The sequence below is a fragment of the Arvicola amphibius genome, chromosome 12 (assembly GCF_903992535.2).
Source record: "Arvicola amphibius chromosome 12, mArvAmp1.2, whole genome shotgun sequence".
Classification (NCBI taxonomy): domain Eukaryota; kingdom Metazoa; phylum Chordata; class Mammalia; order Rodentia; family Cricetidae; genus Arvicola; species Arvicola amphibius.
In genome coordinates, this window is record NC_052058.2 from 29,523,406 (window position 1) to 29,550,396 (window position 26,991).

The window sequence follows — 26,991 nt, forward strand, 5'->3', positions numbered from 1 at the left end:
AATCTCCTTCATAAACAGTGATGTAAAATTACTCAATAAAATACTGGCAAACCAAATCCAAGAACAACAACAACAACAAAAAAAAAAACCTCATCCACCATTATCAAATTGGCTTTATAGCAGAGATGCAGGGATGGTTCAACATATGAAAATTATCAATGGAATCCACTATATAAATAAACTAAAAGAAAAATCCCATATGATCATCTCACTAGATGCTGAAAAAGCATTCAGCAAAATCCAACACCCCTTCATGATAAAAGGTTTTGGAGAGATCAGGGATACAAGGAACATCTAAACATAAATTATGTAAACATCCTAAAAGCAACATACAGCAAACTGACAGCCAACTCTGTATAGTCTTTTTCTTCTCTCTCTCTCAAGCCTGTGTACATTTTTTAAACACACTGTGACCCATTAAGAGGTCTTTTTCATCTGAATTTGTCTTTATTGGGTGTTTTAAATCCTTTTCTGACCAGGATCGCTTCTTAAAATGTTAAGCAGCATGGCTAGGACTAAGGTTGCTTTGCCTTTTGGCTCCACTCAGTCCAATGTGGCGAAGGTCTGCTCAGCGCCAGTTCTGTGAGCCACGCCCACAGGTTGTAGCACTCTGCTCACAAACCCCATTTAAATGCTCTGTAGCTGGGGCTCCTGAAGAGTCAGAGCTGTTTGTACAGGCAAAACAGGAAGCTGCCATTTTTAAGGAAGCTGAGCAGTTTTTACTGCTACAGCTGAGTCAGGAAACCTCTTAAAGGAGCCATGTCTCTCTGCATTCTGCCAGCAAACCGAACAAAAAGCTGTGTTAAACTGTTGTGTGTGTGTGTGTGTGTGTGTCTAGGATTCCTTTTCATGCCCTCTCAGGTTTTTATGTGGATTTAGTTAACCATGTTGGTGCCAGTTTGTTGACAGAGACTGCTTATTCATTCCCAGCTGCTCAGACCCAAAATAACCACCCAGAAACTATATTAATTGCAATACTGTTTTGCCAATAGCTTAAGAGTATTACTAACTAGCTTTTATATCTTAAATTAAACCATTTCTATTATTTTATGTTTTACCACAAGGCTTGTGACCTACTAGGAAGTTTCTGGCTGGTGGCTTGTGTCTTTCTCTTCTGGCAGCTACATGGCTTCTCCCAGCATTCAGTTTAGTTTTCCCACCTAGCTCTCGTCTGCCCTATCACAGGCCAAACCAACTTCTTTATTCATTAACCAATAAAAGCAACACGTATACAGAAGGACCTCCCATATCACCCAAGGAATGGATGGAGTTGGCATGGGAGAGAAGATGAAGGGATGAAGGGAGCAGTGGTGAGGAGTGGGAACTGGGATCGGTATGTTAAATAAAAAAAAAAAGTGTTTTTTTAAAAAAAATACAAAAAATTTAAAATTACTTTAGTATATTTTTTTTATGTGTATGGCTATTTTGCCTAAACGCAAGTTTGTGCATCAGATACATGAGTTATATCCAAGGAAGCTAGAAGAGGGCTTCTAATCTTCTGGAACTGGAATTACAGATGGTTATGTGCTAGGAATTGAACCCAGGTCCTTTGGGAGAGTAGCTAGTACTCTTTAACTGCTGAGCCACCTCTCCAGCCCCTGGAAAGCACTTTTACCTGCTAAGCCATTGCTGGCTCTTTATTGAGAATTGTTATATCTATGTTCATCTGGGAGTTTGGTCTGCAGGTTGTTGTTGTTGGGTGGTGGGGGGGGTGGGGGTGGGGGTGGTGGTGGTGGTGGTGGTGGTGGTGTGTGTGTCCTTGTCTGGTTTTGATATGGGGTAATAATAGCTTCATAAAATGAGTTTGAAGTGTTCTTTCTCTTTCTATTTTATAGAACAGGTGAAGAGCAGGTATAAGGTCAGCAGTGAATCTGTACCATCTCATACTTTTGTTGTTGAAAGACTATTTATTTCTTCAATTTTGTTACTTGTTAGAGATGTAGTAAGTCTACTTATTTCCTCTTGATTTAAGTTTTTGGTAGGCCATGTTTCTAGAAACTTTGTCATGTCTCAATTTCTATCATTTACAGTATGTCTTCTGTATTCTGTAATGATTCTGTGTATTTTTGTTTGAATGTATATGGTATCTCTGTACACGTGTGTGGCAAGAGCTTGTATGTGTGCCTGTTAGAGTTTGGTATTGGGTGTCTTCCTCAATCACTCTCCACCTTATTTATTTTTATGTGTATGAGTGTTTTGCCTGCATGTATATATGTATGTATGTATGTGTCTGGTGCCCTTGAATGGCAGAAGGGGACATAAGAGTCACTGGAACTGGAGCTGCAGGTAGTTGTGAATCACCATGTGGGTGCTCCAGCCCCTTTGCCTTGTTTATCAGGACGGGATCTTACCATAAAGCCTTGGCTGGCCTGGAATGTGCTATGTAGACTCTGCTGGGCTTGAACTCATAGATCTGCCTGTTTCTGCCTAAGTGTTGGGATTAAAGGCATTTGCTGCTGTGCCCAACATTATTTTTTGAGATGTGTCTTTCACCGAAGTTGAGCAAATCCCAGGTATTTTGTCTCTGTCTCCCCAATGTTAAGATCACGGGTCTGTGTGTATCTTGCTTTTCTCTTCTCTGTGTTCCTCATTGTGTTATTCCCTCACACCCTTTTCCCCCTTCTCTTTTGTACTTTTTTTCCCTGCTTTTTTTCCTTTGATATATGTCTCTGTGTGGTGTGGGATTCCCCTCTATATGCTATGAATATGTTTTATTACTCTCGGTTAATAAACTGCTTTTGCCTATGGCAGGGCAGAATATATGTAGGTGGGAAAACTAAAGTGAATGTAGGGAGAAAGTAGGTGGAGTCAAGGAGACGCCTTGTAGTTACCAAAGGAGAAAGATGCCAGAACCTTGCTGGTAAGCCACAGCCTCATGGTGATACACAGATTAATAGAAATTGGTTAATTTAAGTTGTAAGAGATAGCTAGAAATATGCCAGAGCCATTGGCCAAACAGTGTTGTAATTAATATAGTTTCTGTGTGATTATTTGGGTCCGAGAAGCCAGGAAATGAAAGAATAGTCCCCGCTTACATCTGTGTGTGTGTTTCTGTTTGTAAGTACACATTCGTGTGTGCTTGCTGGGGGTGATGGTGTATTCACACTTTTGTATCAGCCCTGCACTTAGAAGCCAGAGTAGGATGTTGATATTTTCTCTCACTTTTTGCCTTATTTCTCTGAAATAGGTGTCTTATTGAAGACAGAACTCACTTTTTTTTTTTTTTTTTTTGATAGGCTGGTAGTCAACAAACCCCAGTGATCCTTCTGTCCTCTGTCCTCCAGTAGTGAGGTTGTAGTCATGCATGGCCCCACCAACTTTTTACGTGGGTACTGGAGATCCAAAGTCGTGTCTTCATGGTTGTTACATGGCAAGCATCTTAGTGATTGAGACATCTCTTCAACTTTGAGCTTGTAGGTTTCATTGGTATTTATTTTAAACTTCTCCTTTTCGTCTTTAATTTTGTTAGTTTGTATTTTCTCTTTTATCAGTTTGGTTAACGGTTTGTTAGTCTTATTTGTGGTGTGTGTGTGTGTGTGTGTGTGTGTGTTTGTGTGTGCATGTGCATATAGGAGCTTGCAAGATGCATATGGAGGTCAGAGGACAACTTGTGCAAGTTGGTTCTCTGCCACCATGTGGTCCTGGGAACGGATCTGCAGGATTGGTGGCAACCACCGTTATTCCCTTAGTCATTCTGCCAGTCCATTCAACCTTTGTTTTTTTGAAACAGGGTCTTTCACAGAACCAGAAACTCACCAACTGGGTTAGACTGGGCCCTCAGGATTCTTCTGTCTCTCTTTCCTGTTGCTGGCTCTCTACGTGTTGCTCAGACTTTAACTCAGGTCTGCCAGTGTGGGCTTCGCTGTAGTAGCTTCAGTTCTTGTATACCAGTGACCTCTGCTGGTAACAGTTAACATTACACTCTGCTGACTGGTGAGTTCTCCCTTTTTGTCAAGATGCCTAGTTTATACTCACCAAGGTAGTTTATGCTTTAAGAAGGGGTTGTGTCCCAAGTGCTTTGGAAGTCTAGGGAGCAAGAGCAGCACTGAGATCTTTAAGGCAGACTTGTCAATCTGTGCTTTAACGTCTGTTAAATAGCCTCATGGGTATAGTTGCTCTGACATTTTTAAGAGGCACAATCTCACAGTCAACTTCCTGCCTCTGGCTTTTACAGCCTTTATGCCGTCCTCCACTATAAGCCACGAGCCTTGGGGGCAGGAGTTGTGCTGTAGATACCTCAGTTGGGACTGGGCACCGCATAGCCTCCTGTTCTCTGCACTTGCTCAGTTACGGTTTCCTGGAATGGTATCTGTAGCAAAGAGACATTTCTTTGGTGAGGGTAAACGCAAAATACATTTATCATGTGTATAAGGATAAATATTTAGAATTTTGGTAGTAATTAGGCTGGTTTAGTCAAGTAGCTATTATAGGTTTTCTTCCAAGATCTACTTCACTAGCTAGAGTAGTTGGCTAGGTTTCCAGTATCTGGCATGTTTTGACTCTTTCCATTCCTGACTCTTTGCCACTTGAGAAATTTATATGTAACCATGGTTATGTAAGACTCTAGAACCAATATGCAAACCAAACATTTGCTTGGAATAAATTGTAAAATTAATTTAAAATAAATCTGTGATATGTGTGTGATTTTCATATTTGTTAAGGATGAAAGCAAAATTACATATTAGTAACATGGCTGTTCTTATTTATGTACCATGTCTGAATACTTGATACTATAAGACTTAGAGCATCTTCAGAGTTTTGCAGGATGAATCAGTATTTTGATTTTATGATCATTAATACCGAGAATACCACTTGTATAAATATATAGACAAAATGGCAGAAATATGTTTAAGGTCATTTAAGAAATTGTTGCAAGTTTTGTCCTAATCCCAAACCTGAATAACAAATTTATATGAAGTTGAAATCAAGAGCACAAACATTAGTTTTTAAAATCAAACATTCTAACAAAATATAACCCAGAGTTATACTAATTTGATGCTTCTCTGTTAAGCAGCGGCAGTTCTGTAATTAAACAGCTGTGCTTCTGTAAGAGCTGAACTTTTGTATGTGCAGCTCCTATGCTGGTCTTGAATCCAAGCCAAGGGTTTCATGGAGTGGTAGCATGCTCAGGTCAAAGGAACATGTTGAAGAGCCAGGGCTCCCGTGAGGTCATGTCCTGGGAGCAAGTGCTGCCAGAGACACTCCAGGTTCATATGTGTTTGTTTTTAAATAACTTCTGATTGTTTTGTTTTCAGGAACCTTTTGCTGTTGCCTCAAGGGTCACAATACATGGTTTAAGGAGTTGTGCTCTATAGCAGTGATCCTCTTGGCAAATAGGTAGTTCCAGACAGGTAGTCTGGCATAGGCACAGTTAAGGTCAGTTCCTAGCCATCCATGACAGTGTAGTCAGTGCCTGAGCCAAGCCTCTTGTTCCCTGAACATTTCCCATGCATGTTGAGGTCCAGCCTGCTACTCTCTAGACTGCCTCTCACTGTCTCGCCCTGGAGCTGTGGTAGGTTAACTTCAGCCTTGTTGACAGGGCCATCTAGGCTAGCTCAGTTTTAGATAATAGATTCTTGCAAACAGCCTTGAGGGCACAGGCAGTGAGTGACCCAGACCCTGGAATTGGGGTTCGTTCTTTAGGTAGGACTGTCAGTCTTTCTTCAGCAGGGCTGTCCGGCTTATTTCTGGGTGCAGCGTTCTCACTCCCTGCCCCCATTCACACAGCCACACACCTTGCTTCTTTTTGCTAAGTCCTTCTGTTCTCAGCTGCCTACCACTCTTTGTTATTCTCCAGGGCTCTCCTCATTGGCATAGTGATTATTTTATTACTGCCTTTCTTTCTTCCCCATGTCACACACCAATGGCTTTAGGCTGCGGTTTTCCCCTGAAGATAGGTTGTCACTCTTTACTTCTGCTCATGACACTGCCTGCTAGCTCCCTTTTCCTGTGTGTTTACGTGAGAGCTGCTACTTCTGTCGGATGCCTTCTCTGCATTAATTGAGATGACTGCAGGGTTGGCTTTTTCTATTAATCTGTAACATTGGTAAACGTCACTAACTTTCTTAGGTGGCACCACTTACGATGGGTGTTTTGCACTGTTCAAGCAGTACCAGCCGCTCTAGTCTGGGTGAGCTCTGTGACTGTCCTTCACGTCACTTCCATAGAGGTTCAAATACACAGTAAGTTGTGATTACAGTCTGGTCTGCTCCCTCTGGAGCCAGGTACCAAGGTCCCATTCTGGGAACGCGTGTTGGCATTGCCAGATTTCTACTGTTCTGGAGAGTAGGTGGGCCAAGGGTAAGTGATGCCACAGAATTTCTTAACATTTTGAAATTGTTGCTTTTTCTTTCTCTTTTTTAAGGAAGTCATTTAAAATCATACACATTTTTTAAGTAAGTTCATGGTATTATTGGCTTTTTTGTGAAATTTTCATATATGTATATCATTTTCTTTGCTCATATTTTTCTCCTATTAATCTTCCAATCTCCCTGCTCCTGCTGATTCTTTTCCTCTCCCCAAATAGTCCTCTTCTGCTTTCTTGTCATAAACATGTCATGACATGTGTGTGAGTGTGCATGCTCGAGTGCACGCGAAGTCTGGGTTCTCCTTGGAAGGGAAAGGCCAGGCAGGACTTTTCCTCCGTTGCTTCCTCTGTTCTCTGCACACCTTGTTCTCACCCCAGTCGTCCTTCCACCCTCCTCTCTCTCTCTCTCTCTCTCTCTCTCTCTCTCTCTCTCTCCTCTCTCTCTCTCTCTCTCTCTCTCACACACACACACTCACACACTCACACACACACAGTTTAAAACCTAGACTCCGTAGGGTTTTCTCTTTTACTGTTTCTGGGTGGCGGAGCTGGCTGCCCACTCTAGTGTTTTGCCGGTGTCACTTTGTTCCTGTCTTTGTGATTCTATAAAAAATGCTTCCATTTTGTTTTTCATTTCTCTTTAGGCATTGTTCATTGTGCTTTAATCGCTCAAATGTTTCTTGTAGAATTTTTTCTATTTATTTTTTACCTTTTCTAGAGATTTTGTCCACCCCTGCCCAGTTGTTTTGTATTATTGTTTTGTGTCTAGTTATTTTCCTGTGGTCTCTTCATTTGTTTTCAAGTTCACAGAGCGCCCTCTTCTGTTGTTTTTGTAAAATGTTTTAAAAAAATGATGAGTTTATTTTTCCTTTTCCACCTTGTTTCTGAATCTTTTCTCTTGTTGGCCTGTTGTCAGTTTTGGTTCCGTTTCAAGCAGTTTTCTGTCGTTGAGGAACTGTGTCTTGGAAGGTAGCTTTGCTTGGCTGGTTGGTTTCAAGAATTTCTGTAGAAGAGCTTGTTTGCCTGAGTGGTAGAGCCGAGTTTCACATTCAGAAGGCTCTGGTCTGAGTTCAATTGGGAACCAAGTTTATATGGTTACCTGGTTGAGGTTGAGCTGAATGTTTCCATTTTCAGCTTTCCTTTCACTGTTCTCCAACCTGTTCACGGAATGAATACCTGGTATCTGTGATATGCAGGTCCAATCAGCCGCACTATATATGGTCAGGAAGCTGTTTTCCCTGTTTTTGTTTTGAAGTTCTAAATGTTGTCCATGGGGTTTTGGATTTTGGCTATGTCTTGGTACTCTGCTTCATTTTAGGTGATGACTGAGGTAGATTAAAAATGTATTTTTGCCAAATCTGCAGTCTACATGAAATTCATTGTGTAGTCATTAGAAACTCCCCTGTGTGGTACCGAGGCTGTTGCTGTTGGTTCATAAATAAAGCACTGGGAGTGGTACATGTGAAGATGAGAAGTTCACGCTCACCATCTGCTGGTAGCAAATGAGGCCAGCCTGGGCTACAGGAGAGCTTGTCTTGAGGAATCAACAAATAAACCTCTTTTATATATGGACTTAGAATTTGCGGTTGTCTGTCATATATTTGATATCGTGTGTGTGTGTGTGTGTGTGTGTGTGTGTGTGTGTGTGTGTGATACACACATACACTATGCTTGTGTTTTGTTTGGAAGCTTCAGCTCTTTTTGGTGTTTGGATATTTGCAAAGCCTTTTAACATTGAAAGGTTATAAAGAAGCAGTGTATCATTATGTAGGAATGCAAGTATTTTCAGATTCTAAATATTTCATATTGAAAGTAATGTACAATATATACATTTATAGAATCAATCTACACAGAAACTTTGTGAAGTCAGATAATATGATTGTACAATGCTGTGACTGTGCATTGGTCAGCAAGAAATTAGGAAAAGTCATTGTTGGTACAGAAAGCCTTTCAGTTAGGAACAACCATCTATTCATAATTTTAGGAAGCTCAAAGCTCTCTTGGGAAAGCAAGAGTAAATTGAAGAATTAAAGCCTGAAAACAATGAGAGTACCATTGTTGAGCTTTGGTCTTCAAGCCAGAGGTTTGTTTTTTAAAATAAATTTAGGACTCTATACACCTATTTAACACCAAGGTGAATGCCTAGTAACTAGTTTAGGCTGTAGAACTGCTAAGGTGCTGGAGAAACATAAATCTGCCAGTGTCTTAATTAAAATTTTCAGATATGATCATTTAAACTTTTTAAGTGGAAAAAACGTAAAGAAGAATATTTCTGGTTTGACAGAACAAACTGGTATTCCTGCTTTTTGTGAAAGCAGTCGGGAGCTTTAAGCATAGTCTCTTCCCGTCCTTGCAAACAAGTTGACATCTTTAGTTAACCTAATCTAAGAGTAAATATGGTGATTTCTGCATAGTGTAGACCTAATAATAACATTATTTCAGAGGTGGTACAAAACCATTGTTTGGTTCTGGTTTTTTTTTTTTTGTTTGTGGAGAACAGCTCACTGCCTTTCTTATCCCCCCCACCACACACACACACACTTTGTTGCTGTGATAAAATACTCTTGACAAGAACGGCTTAAGGGAGAAGATTATTTTAGCTCACAGCCCAGGGAACAATAATCCATCATGGTGAGGAAGTCAAGGCCTCAGGAACCCCAGCAGAAGAGATCGACACACGCTAGTGCTCAGCTGGCTTTCTTCACTTCTGCAGCCCTGGTCCTAATTATGGTGGATCTTTTTGTATCATTATGAGCATAATCGAGACAACCCCCCACAGGCATGTCCACATACAAGTGTAACCTAGAGATCCCATCACATGTCACAATGAGATTCTCTGACCAGGTGATTCCAGATCCTGCCAAGTTGACAGTTAAGACCAACTACAACAGCTGCCAAGGGCAAACATGTCTTCAAGGAACTAAATCAGTCTGTGGACAAGTACAGACTCAGAGATGTGAGTAGCTGTTAGTGTGTCAAGGAAAGACCTGGAATAACTGAGTTCATAGAGGGAACAAGATCATATAGAATCGACTGTAGGCTACAGCAGAAAGGACTTTGTATTTTATTCTAAGGCATTTGGAAGCCATTAGATTAAAAAAAATAAATTGAGCAATTAATATAAATAATATGTTCCAGCTAAGTGGAGACCAAATATAGCATAGTGTATTTTGAGTAGTAATATAGTAAGTAATGACAGAAGGAAAAGAACATACGTTAATATTAGCTTATTATTATTATTTTTTTTTTTTTTTTGGTTTTTCGAGACAGGGTTTCTCTGCAACTTTAGAGCCTGTCCTGGAGCTAGCTCTTGTAGACCAGGCTGGTCTCGAACTCACAGAGATCCGCCTGCCTCTGCCTCCCGAGTGCTGGGATTAAAGGCGTGTGCCACCACCGCCCAGCCTGGCTTATTATTTTTATAATTTATTTTAATTGTGTGTAGACTCTACAGATGGAGAAGTGGAGCCGTATACATATATATGTATATAGATTTTAATTTGCTTTCTAACAAAGTTTTAATAAATAGTACTGAACCTTGTTCTATATAATTTTAATTTTTTTATTTTACTTTTCATATTGAAAAAACATCAACAACAAACAACAATCTGGGGCTGGAGCAATGGTTCAGTGGTTCAGAGCATGTATTCCATTTTGCAAAGGACCCAGAAATGATTTCTAGCACCCCCATGGTAGCTCCCAGGCATCTCCAGTTCCAGAGGATTGGACACACTCTCTGGCCTCTGGGCATCAGGCCTGCACGTCGTGCACATATGTACATGCAAGCAGCACTTATACATATTTAATAAAATAAATCTAAAATATTTAAAAAATAGAATTGCAATCCTGTACATTGACTTAACTGGTTAACATGTCACTATTTGAAATTTGAAAGTGGCTATAAATTTTGTATTAGCTATTTATGACTTTGCCAGGCATAAATACTGAAAAAGTAAATCATAATCCATTCATTGCCTCATTTCCTAAGGATATATGAAAAGTATCCTCCCCCTTCATTTATTTCTTTATACAGTAAGTTCTAATGCTGAAAAGGGTTTTGTGGATAAATATTCTTTCCTGACAGCATTGCTTGTCCTTGTCTTCCTGGCATGAAATGTTAACATATCTAAATTTTGAATGGATTTGTAAAATATCAAGTAAAATTTTAATAATGATCTATGTACTGGCTGGTTTTATGTGTCAACTTCATGCAAACTAGAGTCATCAGAGACAAAAGAGGCTCAATTGAGGAAATGCTTTCATGAGATCCAGCTGTAAGGCATTTTCTTAATTAGCAATTGATGTGGGAGAGACCAGCCTATGGTGGATTGTGCTCTCTTTGGGCTGGTGGTCCTGGGTTCTGTAAGAAAGTAGGCTGAACAAGCCAGTTAGCGGCACTCTTCCATGGCCTCTGCATCCGCTCCTGCCTCCAGGTTCCTGCCCTGTTTGAGTTCCTGTCCTGGCTTCCGTCAGTGATGACAGCAGGGTGGAAGTGTAAGCCAAATAAACCCTTCCCCTTCTATTGCTTTTCTGTCATGGTGTGATGTTGAATCAATAGAGTAAGTCATTTGTAGGTAGTATAGTAGTCTTTAATTGTCACCTAGGAATAAATGAAATGAAATGTCACTTTTACATTTTTAGCAAATTATTAGCCTTTGATGTGATTAATCTTGTAAGAGTACTTATGGGATGAATAAAGGATAATGAAACAAGAAAGTCATTGTGAAGTAATGGGAAAATATTCTTTTGGTTATACTATTTGAATACTTGTTTGTGTGTTACCTCTGTAACCTTTGGAAAGATAATTTAACTTGTTTATCACATGTCTTATTTATAAATGAATATATTGATATCTATTATCATAGACTTTTTCTTTTTACTCTTGGGTTAAGGTCTCATATTTTTCTGGCTGGCCTTGAGCTACTATGTGGCTCAGGCTGGTATCAAATCAGACTCCTGAATGCTGGGATTATAGGAATGGGCTACTATTTCAGAATTAAAGTTCACATTTAAAAGTGTGTTGCTTAGTACATTCATGGTGTTGTGCAACCATCACCTTTATTATATATTTTCCCCATTACTCTTAAAAGAAACTATCAGTCAACCTGCCGCCTTAGTTCCTTGCAAGCATTAATATGCTTTTTTATGTACTTACCCAGTTGATCTATTTCCTATAAATGGACTGATACAATACATGATCTTTGGGCACTTGTGGTGATGACTGCAGCTGCTTCTCCTTGCCATCTTCTCTGCTGGGCTGCTGGGCATTGAATCCAGGGTCTTGTGTATGCTTGACAAGCACTCTGCCACTGAGCTGCAGCTCCCATCCGTATCTGTCTTTTTCCTTTTATCTTGAGACAGAGACTTCCATCCTTGATCTCACAATCCTTCTGCCTGCTGAGATTACAGGCATGTGCTATCACACTCGTCCCCAACTGTCTTCTTCTACTTTGCATTATATTCTGTAGGCTCATCATATGATGTTATAGGTATCAATACTTTTATTCTTTTGTATTGTCAGTTAATAACCTTGTATGTGGATGTGCACATACTTGTTCACTCAGCTGATAGACATTTCAGTTGTTTCTGGTTTTGATTATTATGAACGATGCCTTTGTGTGTGCTTATATGCAAATTTTGTGAAGACTTATGCTTTCTACTATTTTAGATAAATACCAAAGAATTTTAGGATTGTTGGGTTGTCCTCTAACTTTATGTTTTAACACCTTGAGGACACAACACAGAAGACTGTTTTATAAGGTGTTTTCACCATATGTCCAGTTAAATTTTAAACTATCCAGTTTTAGGTTTTTATTTTCATGTGTGTTGAATATTAACTGAAATGAGTGGTTTCAGTTGCTATGGGAAACTCCTTTTGAAGTACTTTGCAAAGTTGACAGCACTTTTTTAAAAGTAAGCTTGAAATTATTACTGCTAACCCTTTTCTTTTTCTTTTCTTTCTAGTTTTATCTTCAAGACACTAAGAGTAGTAATGGTACTTTTATAAATAGCCAGAGATTGAGTCGAGGCTCTGAGGAAAGTCCACCATGTGAAATTCTTTCTGGTGACATTATCCAGTTTGGGGTAGATGTGACAGAGAATACCCGAAAAGGTATGAGTATGGATCAATTTTTCTTGTTATTTCTCTTTATAAGTTTTAAAATTGTTATTAGTGATATAAAAGATTACAGGCTTTAAATATGATATATGAAGCAAAAATTTTAAGTTACCCTCTTCTATTTGCTTTTCTAAAGTTATAAATTATAAAATGTTAATTAGTAGTGAATATTCTTCTTTATGTTATAAAAACATCGGGAGCTATTGTGTCAGGAAGCACTTGGCTGTAGTGATTTTACATCCTAGCTAAGATGAATTTAAAACATGGGGATGGTGTTTATCATCATCAGTAGCAAGATTTACTGGGACTTAATGAGCAGTCTGGACAGTTTGTTAGTTGACTTAATGATATAATGGAACTCAGTCATAAAAGCAGAAGGAAAATTAGCTAGAGGAGTACAGGATGGGCAGTGGGCAAATTTAATCTGAGTCAGCAATTGACTTCTGCTCATACACATATGTATAGTTAAACTCATTATTTTGTATTGCAACTAAAAAAGTTATAAAAATAATGTAATGAATGTCAAATGTTTTATTTAAATATAAATAATTGTGACTTTAAGGTCTTTACTATCCTTTTTTCTGCTCTTTTAACCTATTGTTTTCTCAATGCTTTTTCTTATGGTCAGAGGGTTATAATTGCAATTTTCCTCATACCAGTATTCCATGCAAAAAGATAATATGGCGATAAAATGCCCTCTTATCTCCCTTTTCATGTGGAAAAGTCAGTCTTACAGAATGAGCTCCAAGCTAAGATTTCCTTATGAGTCACTGGCCTCATGACTAGATCACACACTGCAGTTACCAGAGAAACCCAATGACTGACTAAAAGGGCAAGGAGAGCCATGGTTAGTATCGACCAATGATGATTTGAGTTGAGTATGCATTGTTATCCCCTACGAATCAGAGTTCTGTCAGCAAGAAAGAGGAAAAGCCATGGGGGCAGGCGGAAGTACTGATTGCAGATATAAGGTTTCATGTGCTACAGTCTGAAATGGCAAGCTCTCTAGCTAAATAATGTCAATTGCTCTCTACACCTATTTTATTTTACAATTCCGAAGTTTCTTGGCTCTGACTTGTTCATTTGTTTACTCTCTGATTATGAACTCTAACGATTGACTCATAAAATTAAACCGCTTCTGGTACAAACCCAGAGAGGGCAGTTGTACTTTATTAATTTAATTCAGACAGTGGGACAGTAGATTGGCAAGTTCCTCCTTCTGTTTTTCTGTGCATGGTCTGATCTGATGATGTCTTAAATCATTAGACTCTGATATTTTCATGGTACAATGCACTTGGCAGTGTGCTGACTCTCATTTTTGTGTGTAGCTCTCTGCATAAATCTGCATTACCATTAAAATGGTAGTCTATTTTTGTTAGATTTTTTTATTTCTCTGTAAATTGTGTTGGTACTTGAATTTGGGTAGGGCCAACCTTGTAGGAATTTCCACTTACAGTTGTAAAGTAAAGATTGAATCTTGATGTAAAGTGTTGACTGCTCCTTAGGAGAGAACTCTTGGTGTGATGGCATGAGAAGAGCAGCACTGGGTGACTCTCTGCTAAGTCACAGAGAAGAGACTTTGACTACATTGTATTTCCTTCGAGGAATTTCTACTTATTGATTTAGGGTTCTCAAATAGAATTATTAGCATTAATTGATAAAAAGGATGTGGTTATCAGTTCTAGGAAATGACTTAAGTTAAGCTATGCCTAGCAAAACCTTCAGTGTGCTGAAATGTATGCAGGTTTGCAGGGGTTGATTACAGAGTGCAGCTTGCAGCCCTTTCTAGATTTCTTTATACTCTTCCCCATCTATTTCTGAAGAAGACAGGATAATTACTAGTACAACATTATTTCTGCAATATCAGGTTTCTGCAGATTTCTTTGGATATTTCTCTTTTGGCATTTACTGTTTTCACAAAGTTTATTTAATCTGTAGGCCCTTGAGATACAGGTATGTTAGGAAACATGTGTGGATTTTTTAAGTGTTAAACAATAGTGTGCGTTTAGATATACAGCACTATCGGGCAGCTCTGGGAGAAGTCGTCCCAGGACTTTCAAGCTGTTAGAAAGGAGAGGCCACTTGTACTGAGACAAGTTCTTTAGTCAGACAACATTTCCTGGGGCCTAGCATTCAGAAGGCCATGAATTATACATTCTCCTTTTTAAAAAGTACATATATGTGTCTGTTTGCCGCCTGTGTGCAGGTGCCTGTGGAAGCCAGAAGATGCAGGACCCTTAGAACTGGAGTTATAGGTGGTTGTGGGCTGCCCTATGAACATGGGTGCTAGGACTAGAGCCCAGGTTCTCGGAAGAGTAGCAAGTGCTCTGATTGCTCAGCCGCCTCTCCTGTCCCCATTCTTTACTACTTCTTTCTCTCCTTCCTCTTTTCTTCAGACAGGATCTCATGTAGCTCTGGCTGGCCTGGAACTTCCTATGTAAAACAGGCTGATCTTAACCTTTTAAGAGACCTACCTGCCTCTGCCTCTTGAGTTTATTTACTTCTTGTCCCCAGCCGTCCTCCTTATTTGTGCTTTCTTTTCTATTCCTAACATTTTTTGGCCTTTCCTTCTATTTCCCGCTTTCTAATCTTGTTTTGTTTGTTCATATATATAAGTATACGTGTGTGTGTGTGTGTATCCTTCCCTATCCATGCTTAATACAAATTTCCATGTTGGTTTTTATTTGTTGCAGCACCTATGAGTCTTTCTTGTTTGTTTCACTGTTGAGATCTTTTTAAGGGCAAGGACCTAGTCATAATCATCAGTTTTCACCATTATTCTCAGCAATACTGCTTGTAGCCAGCAATTTCTCAGTGAATATGTATTCAGCAAGTAGGTATACCCAGAGAACCAACACATCTCATGGCCAACAAAAAGAATAAGCCAGTAGTAATATCACTCATGGTACTCTAAGAGAAATGAGAAATGACTTTTCCAACTAGGTAGAAATAAGACTTGGAGAAACAGCAGTTGCTGAGTCCAGGTCAGTGAATACACACATTGAGCCTGGAAGATTCTTGTCATATTAGTAAGGTTATTTAATATTGCTGGCCTCCCATTAAAAGAACTTCTAGGCAGTAATATGAGTGAGTTTTTACTGAGTTTTATAACAGCCTTGTATTGAAGTATGTTAAATATGTTCAAGTTGATGAGCTTGCATTAAAACTAAAAGGGAAAATTGTTTTTATTATTGTTTTAAGAACTTAGAAGAAACCTATTTATCATTCTGAAAATAGGTAAATAATGAGAAAGAATAAGAACACTCATATTTCCTGTCCTGTAGAAGTGTAGCTTGGTTGGCAGGGGAGTGGTTTATTGGTGGAACACTTATGAGTATGTATACGGTCCTAATTTAATCTCCAGTACTTGGGAAGAACCACAACTACCACAACAAACCTCAGTTATACCCAAGGTTAAAGAAGAAAGTAGTTGAAGAGGCTGGAGAGGTGGTTTAGTGGTTAAGAGCATGTACTGCTCTTAAAGAAAACCAGAATTTAGTTCCCAGTGCCACATCAGGTACTCAGTCACAGGTGAGATTTCAGCGCCATGATAACTGATACCTTCTTCTGGGCTCCTCGGCACCTGCACTCGTGTACACAGATAAGCACCTATGTACTTACTTAAAACATACAGCCTTTTAAAAAAGGAGTGGAAGGTTGAAAGCTTTTTGATGATTAAACTAGTTCTCAAGAGAAAGCAGAATGATAGAATATTAATTTAATTTTTAGAAGAAAAGCATTCTTGATTCACCTATCTTTCTCTGCTTTTCTAACTCTTAAAGCCTCAGAATTAGAAGACTTAAAAAGTAAAAAACTTAAAGAAGGTTTTTAACAATTATTTTATCTTAAATAATCAATTAATGAAGATCATTTCACAGTCTAGAAAAATTAATATCTGAACCAGGTCTTGTTTTTAAAATGTTTCTTGTGTTTTTAATGATTCTATTGTTGTCCTTCCTGCTGTTGCCAGTCTTCTTGAGATCCTTCAGGTTACTAAGTGTAGACTAGCACAGGATTGGAAGCAGAGCCAGATATGATACCCCAGTGTTTCTCTTTCCTGTTCCAGGGCCTCCAAAAGCTTTTAAATCAATCAACCTGAACATGGGTCTCCTAAGGGGCTTTTGTGTAAAGAGGCAAAAAGAGGCCGAATACATACCACAAAATAAATAGATCTCAAAACCAAAATAACTGGCCTGTGTCAGTGACAGAGGAAGGAAACTCAGTGGCTGTCAGCACTTGCGTTACTGTAATCTTTAGTAGCCTGTGTCTGAGGAGGCATTGTAAGTCGTTCCTCCAAACATCCTTTCTTGCTTCTATTTGGTCACATCTGTTCTTCATATTAACACCGATGAATTTTGTATGTGGTTTAGAATATCTGTGTCTATCTATTTAATGTGGCAGTGTTTTGGTGTTCCTTTTTCTTTCTGGACAAACTAAATTACATGCTTTTTACTATTTAGTCCTTGAGTTTGAAATATAGTAATAATTTTTGTGGTGATTTTGAGAGCAAAATATTTTTTTTTTTTTTGGTTTTTTTTTTTTTTCGAGACAGGGTTTCCCTGTAGTTTCTAGAGCCTGTCCTGGAACTAGCTCTTGTAGACCAGGCTGGCCTCGAACTCAGAGATCTGCCTGCCTCTGCCTCCCGAGTGCTGGGATTAAAGGCGTGCGCCACCGCTGCCCGGCGAGAGCAAAATATTTTTAAAATATTTATAGACTTCTTTTTTTCTGAATTATTTTTATTTTATAGACTTCTTTAGAACATTATTGTCCTATGTATTGCCTTCATGATATCAGGTTCTCTTCTCCATAAGTGTTTTTGAAAGAGGGCAAAGGGGTGAGGCCAGCAGTCAGATAAGTCTGGAAAATGTATCTTCATGCTGTACAAATACCTGTTAAGTTTTTATTTCTGCTCTGGGAATTGAATGTAGGGCTTTGCATATATACATATATGCAAGGCAATTGCACTACCACTAAGCAATATTTTCAGCTTTTTTTGTCTCCTCACCCCCAAAGAAAGCTCAGAATTAATACACATAAAAAAAAACCATTAAGACTTCTTTTAATCCAGTGTTTCACAAACTCATTAGACCCCCATTTTCCTTTTTGGTCTTTAAAGACAGGGTCTCTGTGTATCCCTGGCTGTCCTGGAACATTCTCTGTAGACCAGGCTGGTCTTGAAAGCACAGAAATCTGTCTGCTTCTGCCTCCTGAGTGCTGAGATTAAAGGTGTGCACCATCAATGCCCGGCTTCCAGTTCCTTTTTGGTTAACACTTTTTGGCACTGTATTTGGGGAAATTCTACTGTACTGAATTAATTAATACAAATATTAAAACATGCCTATCACATTGCTTTAAATACTTGTCTGTTGCAAATCCAAAAGATTACTAAGTTTTCTACACACCTGTGTATCTTGTTGGCATGAGGTCTTTTCACAGAAGGGTTGGTTGTTCTTAATCAACATGCACTTCTCTGCCTAGGCAGCATTAGCCCTTGGTTCACTTCACTGATTTATGTGTCAGTCCATTTGCTGAACTGTAATCTAGCTGACGGGTAGAGTTCCTGATGCGCTGTAGCACTTGTTGGCTCTGCTGCTGCAGTTTTACTCTAGAACTCATTCACTTATTTTTCTTTTTGTTGTAAATTTATGAAAAGTTTTTGTTAGCATATTTTAATTAGACATAATTATTTCATTATGACATTTCATACATGTATATGAAATATTTTGGTTAAATTTACCCATTATCTTCTTTTGTCTCTTCCCCTGGTAATCCTCTTCCTCTTCTAAAATAGCTGTGCTACTTATACCACTTCCACCACTTTTTTTTTTTTGAGAACTTATTAGTGATGGAGTTGAAGTCATAAATGCTTTCAGTGAGACCACCTATTTGAGATTAAATGCCAGGGGCTAAGAAGATCTAGATGCTAATTGTGTAATGGCATCACAAATCACTGGATCAGGTTCTAAACACTGGGGATCCAACTGCTAAACTGGGGAACATTTACTTTTATTTGACCCCTTTGTATCAGAAGTTAGGATCAGAAGAAGGAGGAGGTAAGAATCAAAAGACAGGATGTGGTTTTGAGGGAGGGGCACAGTTGGCAGCTATAGTCTAAGGACTAAGTGAAGTGGTTCTGGGAGAAGAAAGTTGGAGGATAAGGCATGGGATAAGAGATTTGGGGATAAAGATCTGAGGATGGAGGGCAGTTCTAATGGAAGAAAGAGGTTGGGCAGAAGTTTGAAGGTCTGGAGGTAGAGGTGTGGCATGGGAGTGAGACAGGACTGGAGGGAAAACTAAGACAGCGTGGGAGGGAAAGGAACCTCTCACTGTGGATGAAAATCTTTCCCCATGAGAATTCTGGCACAGGAGCTTGGAGAGATGGTTCAGTGGTTTAAAAGTACTCACCGCTTGTCTTAGGGCTTCTATTATGATAAAACACCATGACCAAAGCAAATTGCTTAGGAAAGGATTATTCCAGCTGACAACATGATTTAATGCAGGGAAATCAGGGCAGGAACTGATGTAGAGGCCATGAGGAATTCTGCTTACTGTAAGAAAACAATACCGAGGAGATAAAGACGTCACAGATAGGATGTGTAAAACAGTACACATGTTTTGTAAACAGTAAGGTGTTTGGAGATTGCATGTAACCTGCATGTGTGTAAGAGACAAGTGGCAACAGCTTAGACGATGTGGCTAGAAAGGAAGGAAGAAGCCAGATGGCAATGATGGCTGTCCAGGCAGAACTGAGAAGACTGTCCAGTAGATAGTTCTTTATCTGTGTTAGCTTTTATAAAATATAATCAGTTAATAAAAACAAATACTGACCTGTGCTAAATTTCTTAAATTTAATTCATGTTTCCAGATGACAGCCACATTACTTTGTATTACCATCTTGATACTATGGTTGTAATTGTTGAACATATTATACCCCTAAAGCAATAATTATTGTTAAAATAGTTTTATTGAAGTATAAATAAATTTTATAAAAGAAATAATTTTGCTTGTAAGACTCAGTGAGTTTTGACATGTATACAGCCACAGTAAACACTGTTATTAAAATCATTATGCAATGTGTTTTATCTGCCCACATCAGCTTTTAGTCAGTTTAATAAACAAATTTGTTGAGCCATCGATGATACAGTATTCTAAGAACAGAGAAATCAAAACTATCAATCTTTAAATTAGGAAGCATTTTTTTTTTCAGTGAAAGACAATGATCTGTACAATGATTTGTCTCTCAAAACCATCAGTAGGAAGAGGAGTGAGAAGAATCTTATGCATTGAGATTGTTGTGGTTTTATCCAAAGGTATTGGGAGTGGAGGAACAATAACCATATGAAAGCTGTCCTGGAGAGCCTCCTATGTGAGTCCTAGCAACAGTACACTGGAAGAGTCAGAGAGACCATCAGGATGTGTGTGTGTGTGTGGGGGGGGTGTCTAACATGTTCTAAACTGTATGTAAAGGACATTAAAGTTTTATGAGCTGTGGTTGGGAGACAGATTGGAGACAGGATAATTAAGGATAAGGGCTGCTTTTCAAAGGGAGTAGACTAGCTGTGATGTCAGCAAACTGGGACATCTACTGTTATTATTTCTGCACACTGGACAGGTGACTTTTCATTGTCTGTTAAGGAATTGGAAGTTTTTCTAAGGTAGTAGATACTGTCATTAAACCACTAGATCTATTTACTTTCCTATAAATTATAATTTTTAAGAATTAAATACAAGTTTAGATATGAGACCCACCAAGTTTCATATTTTAAACAATTATTTTATTTTTTTTAACCAGTTACCCATGGGTGTATTGTTTCCACAATAAAACTTTTTCTACCAGATGGTATGGAAGCCCGACTCCGCTCAGAGTGAGTATAATCTAGTGCTGTGAAGTTTGGGTTAATTATCTTAGTTGATAATATTTGTAATGATGATATCCCATTAATACTACAAGATTACTGTGATGTATTAGAAAATTGACATAGTATTTTTTGGCATATTATATATTTCAGTTTTAACTACTTTTATGTTATTTAAAAACCTAGTAAATAATAATGGATCAGAGGTAAAGGTTGTTTTATTTCCAAATTTAACTCTACAGTGTATATTTGAATAGACAATTTTTGGGGTTTTTTCGCAATATTTAGAATATTTTAGTTATTGAAGAATGATAACCGTTTCTTTTTGATATATATTTAATGTAGAGCTTTTCAAACTGTGATTGCCTGTTGTGAAGTTAATGTCAATATCATATTCATCCAGAACTTGAAGATGTCAATATAGTTAGTAATTTTTTTATAGTAGCTAGAAGAATTTCCCCCAAAGTTGTATTTTTGTTTTATATGAAGTAACATCACGTTCTGTCATGAAGTCTAAAGTTTAAAATGTAAACTTAAGTACATCATGTGCTTTTTACAGATTATCATTGTGAAGTATGGAAGTTAAGTAGGCAGTACTTAAATATTAATGCCTTTTTTGTTTGTTTTTATTTAGGGAAAGCCTTGAATATGCTAAATACTTGTTTCCTTGCTTCAAAGGACCATCTTGTTGTTACAGTTTACTTTTTACTAGTGGTTTATTTACATTGTTTTGATTATGCCAAAATACCAAGAGTTTACAGAAAAGCTGAATAGCGAATAGGAAAGAGAGAAAGAAAAAGCAAAAAGAGCGGGTTCCCTTACTGTAATAGTCTCTAATGTCAGTCATTAGAATTGCATGTTTTTTTTTAAATTTATTGATTTATTGATTGATTGATTATGTATACAATATTCTGTCTGTGTGTATGCCTGAAGGCCAGAAGAGGGCACCAGACCTCATTACAGATGGTTGTGAGCCATCATGTGGTTGCTGGGAATTGAACTCAGGACCATTGGAAGAGCAGGCAGTGCTCTTAACCGCTGAGCTATCTCTCCAGCTCTAGAATTGCATGTTTTATGCTTTTCTTATACCATAGTTTTTCTCCCTCTTTAGTTTTATGGCTAGGTGATGCAAAGCAGAGATCGTAAAACAGTTGGAATTAAAATACCATTTATTTTAATTATAGTTTATTAAAATGTAATTATATTTTATTAAAATTACAGTAAAATTCAAGAACTTCAACATAACAAAGCCTTTTAGGTCAAGAATTGAGCTTTCAGTGATAGAATAAGTAAGCAATCCACCAATGACATACAGCTTCTTAGAGGCTAGTGATTGCAGGTGATAGGAGGCCATTTTTGAGAGAGTTAAAAGGTGTGAGCAGTCGCTTAAGTCTTCTGTGTTCTTAGGCTCCAGGTAGTAGAATATGTGGGTCTTCTTATCTTTTCATATATGTGTGTGTGTTCATGTACATGTGTGCTAGAGGTCAGAGAACAACCTTGGTGTTGGTTCTTGCTTTCCAGCTTGTTTGAGGCAGGGTTTTGTGTTTGTCACCATGTGCCCCAGGCTAGCTGTCCCCCGAGCTTCCAAGGATTCTTCGGTTTCTACTTCCCAATTTGCTGAAGGAGTGTTGGTGTGGGCATGCGCTACCTTCCTGACTTTGCACGCATTCTGGCTAGTCAGACTCAAGGCTTCATGGTTGCCTGACAGATGCCTCACCTGCTAAGCCATCTCGTCAGCCATCTGCAGACATGTTGAAGACTTCTCATTAAATCCCTTTGTTTCTCCAAATCCCTTTCACTATTTCTCGTTTTTCTTCTCGGCTCTCTCTTTTTTTTAGTAACTGTGAATGTTTGTTATATGCAAGTGTTCATTGCCTGCTTGCAGAGCAGAGGACAGCCCCAAGTGTTAATCCTCAGGAGCCCTGGCCCCTGTTTTTAGGCAGGTTCTCATCGGAATAGGACTGGTAACTTAGCAAGGCTGACCAATGAGCCCCCGGAGTCCTGTATTCACCTGCCAGGTGCTGACTTCACATGCATGCCGAAGCACCTTATTTTTACAAGGTTTCTGGGGATTAAACTCAGGTACTTAACCCTCCACTGTATATGCCATACCAGGTCAGTTTCTCAGCATTTACAAGCTTTAACTAATTGAGTCTGGGAACTTTACCCAGTTGGCCTTCTGGTTGTCACTAGATTGTTTTTAAGATGTGAAGTGTAGGGGACATAGGTGGCAGCCTTGCTCTACATCCCTCTACCTGCCTTCAGGACACATACAGTATCTCATAGGGCTTTGTAAAACAGGGACTCTGCCTTCCTCAGGGCACATTTCCCATGGGAGTAGAAGGTTGTAATTGGTTGGATACTATTCCAAGGCATGGTTTTAAGCTACTTGTCTATATCAACACTTTCAATACTTAAAAGAATGCTGTAGGGCCCACACTATAGGTGCCATTGCTAAATAACAGAGTATGAGCAAGGACTATGAGGCCTACCCGGATTACTTTGCCTTTTAGGTGGTAAGCAGAGCCAGTTTGGTCTAGTTGGTATACTTTCTGAGCCTCTGTGCTTAACTGCTGCTGCTTTTCTGTTGAGAGTTCTTTACCAGGCCCCAAAGGAAATTAGTGTCAGCTCATGACCTATTGTTGTGTTTGTTATATTGAGTTCAGTTTCACACAGACATGTAAAACTGGGATCTCATCCCAGGGTGGCTAGGTGAAGAGAGCTGCCAGTGTGCACAGCTGGAGTTGTTCTTCCCTAGGCCCAGTCCAGACTGTCACCTTTCTTCCCACTGAAAGATTTCTACACAGGGGTATTTATTTATTATTTGGTAACTTATATGTTACAAATAAGATGCATGATTTAAAAGGTACTTTAATGTGTTGAAATGGTAAAAATAAGGGAGTTATCACAGCACTCAGTAAATAGTGGATCCTCAAAAGATGTTTAATACATTTTGGAGTTGAAATTCTCCTTAAGAAAAATAATGAGTAAAAAGTAGGTTGATGCATGTATTTTTAAATAATGTCATGTTTATGAAGGGATGATTCACATTCTTTTAATTATGTGAGAGCAAGTGCATGAATTTTATGTTAAGATATTTTGGTGCTCTAGTACCATTTCCTCTGCTTTCAGGAAATGAGATAAAATTCTAAATTTTACTTTCCAGTGTCATCCATGCTCCATTACCAAGTCCTGTTGACAAAGTGAGTAGTAAATGATTGTTTTCCAGACTTTGACATTTTATTTCACTGAAGTGTTTTTATTTAATGTTTTACATTAAAAACTCTGTTTTGTAATAAAGTAAATATGACTATGTAGTTAATATAACCTTCACTGTGTGGAGAATTTCGAATGCATGGTTTCTTTGGAAAAAGCTTTTGTGGCTCAAGTAAACCACTGACTGACCGAGTAGACTGACTGTTCCTAGTTGTGTCAGAGGTAAGTAATGTTAGCTGCTATCTTTTATTCTAAAGTTCAGCCTTGTCTAGGAATTTCCCAAACATTTCTCTTTTTTTATTACTGATTTTTATTGAGCTCTACATTTTTCTCTGCTCTCCTCCCTGCCTATTCTCTCCCCGTTTCAACCCTCCCCCCAAGGTCCCCATGTTCCCAGTTTACTCAGGAGATCTTGTCTTTTCCTACTTTCTACTTCCCATGTAGATTAGATCTATGTAAGTCTCTCTCAGTGTCCGCATTGTTGTCTGAGTGCTCTGAGATTGTGGTTTGTAGGCTGGCTTTCTTTGCTTTATGTTTAAAAATCACCTATGAGTGAATACATGTGATAATTGTCTTTCTGTGTCTGAGTTACCTCACTCAAAATGATGTTTTCTAGCTCCATCCATTTTCCAGAAAAATTCAAGCTGTTGTTATTTTTTTCTGCTGTGTAGTTTCTCCATTGTGTAAATGTACCACATTTTCCTTATCCATTCTTCAGTCAAGGGGCATTTAGGTTGTTTCCAGATTCTGGCTATGACAAACAATGCTGCTATGAACATAGTTGAGCACAAGTCCTTGTGGCACAATTGAGCATCCTTTGGACATATACACAAAAGTGTTATTACTGGGTCTTGAGGAAGGTTGTTTCCTAATTTTCTGAGAAATCACCACATTGACATCCAAAGGGGTTGTACCAGCTTGCATTCCCACCAGCAATGCACAAGTGTTCCCTTTTCCCCTCAACCTCTCCAGCATGAGTTGTCATCAGTGTTTTTGATCTTGGCCATTCTTACAGGAGAAAGATGGAATCTCAGAGTTGTTTTCATTTGCAGTTCTCTGATGACTAAGGATGTTGAACATTTCCTTAAGTGTCTTTCAGCCATTTTAGATTCCCCTGTTGAGAGTTCTCTATTTAGGTCTGTACTCCTTTTTTTTTATTGGATTATTTGTTCTTTTGGTGACCAGTTTCTTGAGTTCTTTGTATATTTTGGAGATCAGACCTCTGTCTGGTGTGGGGTTAGTGAAGATCTTTTCCCATTCTGTAGGCTGTCGTTTTGTCTTGTTGACTGTGTCCTTTGCTTTACAGAAGCTTTTCAGTTTCAGGAGGTCCCATTTATTAATTGTTTCTCTCAGTGTCTGTGCTGCTGGGCTTATAAGTGTACTTCCCACTGTTCTTCTATAAGGTTCAGTGTGGCTGGCTTTATGTCAAGGTCTTTGATCCATTTGGACTTGAGTTTTGTACATGGTGATAGATATGAGTCTATTTTTATTCTTCTACATGTTGATATCCATTTATTCCAGCACCACTTGTTAAATATGCTTTCTTTTTTCCATTTGATATTTTTTGCTTCTTTCTGGGTCTTCTATTTGGTTCCATTGGTCCTCCTGTCTGTTCTTATGCCAACACCTGGCTGTTTTAAGTACTGTAGCTCTGTAGTAGAGTTTGAAGTCACGGATTGTGATGCCTCCAGAAGTTCTTTTATTGTACAGGCTTGTTTTGGCTATCCTGAGTTTTTTGCTTTTCCATATGAAGTTGAGTATCGTTCTTTAGAGGTCTGTGAAGAATTTTCCTGGGATTTTGATGGGCATTGCATTGGATCTGTAGATTGCTTTTGGTAAGATTGCCTCCCAAATATTTCTATCCAAGAAGTTTTTACCCGTACAGCAAAGCAGCTCTGAAATAAGAACTTGTAGAAATTACTCTTTTAATGCCATTGAACATCGGTTTTGACACCACACAATTAGAAAATTGCAGTAGTTGATTGCTGGAGTATTTTCTTTTGTTTAGGAATAATGATGCATTGAAACTAGAGGTGCCATTGCTAAAAATCAGAGTGTAATCAAAGAACAAAACCAAATCTTTTTTTACTACTTGACATGACTGTGAATATTGGAAGTTTTGTTCTGCTTTGGGTTTGTTGTTGTTGGTTTTTGTTTGTTTTTTGTCTTTTCTTTTTTATTTTATTTTTTAAAAAGAAAACAAACTATCTTTTTTTTCATTTTACATACCAATCCTAGTTCCCACTCCCTCCCATCCCCTCCACCTTTCTCCCAACCCCACTCCCCATCCACTCCTCAGAAAGGGTAAAGCACATTACTTTGAGGAAGGGCCAAGGCCCTCCCTATTATATTTAGGCTGAGCAAGGTATCCATCCAAAGAGAATGTGCTCCCCAAAAGCAAGGACATGCAGTAGGGATAAATCCTGGTCCCACTGCCATTGGCCCTGCAGTCTGCCCAAGCCATACAACTGTCACCCACGTTCAGAGGCCCTAGTTTGGTCCTATGCTGGCTCCTTCCCTGTCTGGCTGGAGTTGGTGAGCTCCCATTAGCTTAGGTAAACTGTTTCAGTGGGTGTACCCATCATGGTCTTGACCTATTTGCTCATATTTTCACTTCTCCCACTCTTCAACTGGACTTTGGGAGCTCAGCCCAGTTGCTCTGATGCAGGTCTCTGCCTCTGTTTTCATCAGCTGCTGGATGAAGTTTCTATAGTAACATTAAGATAGTCATCAATCTGACTACAGGGCAAGGCCAGTTCAGGCATCCTGTCCTCTACTGCTTAGGGTCTCAGCTGGGTTTCACATAACCCTGGGTGGCGAGGACCTCACTGTGTAGCCAAAGATATTGTTTGTTCACTTCTTGATCTTCCTGCTTTCACCTCTCAAGTTCTAGGATTACAGCTATCCTACCACAGCTGTACCACCACAGCTGTACCACCACAGCTATACTATCACAGCTATACTACCATACCTGCTGGCTTTCATGTGTGTGTGTGTGAGTGTGTGTGTGTAATCACTAAAATGCGAGGACAAACAATTTACACTTTTCTTTAGTTTGAGGAATAATGGTTACCTACTTTAAATTGAAGTTGTTTCTTAGGTTATTGTTATAGGGATAATGGTAATTGATCACCAACTTCTAATGCTAAGAACTCTTTTCCAAATAAATAATGATTTTGTTGATTTAGATCTTCAAAAGAAAAATGCCATTTTTAGTCTGAATATTAGAAAACATACTTTGAGTTTAGTGAGCAGTGATCCTATAACATTATTAATAAATCAGCAGAGCATGGGAGTGTATGCTTGTATTTCTAGTGCTTGGGAGGCTGGGGTAAGAGGATTGCTGAGTTCAAAACCGGTACGTGGTACCGGGCCAGGAAGGGCATTGTATTTGTAGCAAGACCCCATTTTAAACAACAAAAAAGGATAAGTATGCACACTTAAAGAACTTATTAGCGTTCGGGATATGGGTAAATATTACAACAACACTGTATTTT

General features: G+C 38.7%; 1 protein-coding gene across 13 annotated transcripts in view; it reads left to right on the forward strand.

Moving 5' to 3' along the window:
- Positions 1-26,991, forward strand: part of LOC119827279 (sarcolemma associated protein) — a 134,406-nt gene that overhangs the window by 42,383 nt on the left and 65,032 nt on the right. For all 13 annotated transcript variants that reach the window (XM_038348785.1, XM_038348784.1, XM_038348793.1 and 10 more), the window contains exons 3-5: positions 12,269-12,416; positions 20,215-20,287; positions 23,445-23,481. In XM_038348785.1, coding sequence (XP_038204713.1) covers positions 12,269-12,416; positions 20,215-20,287; positions 23,445-23,481 — 258 coding nt within the window. The remainder of the gene's footprint in view (positions 1-12,268; positions 12,417-20,214; positions 20,288-23,444; positions 23,482-26,991) is intronic.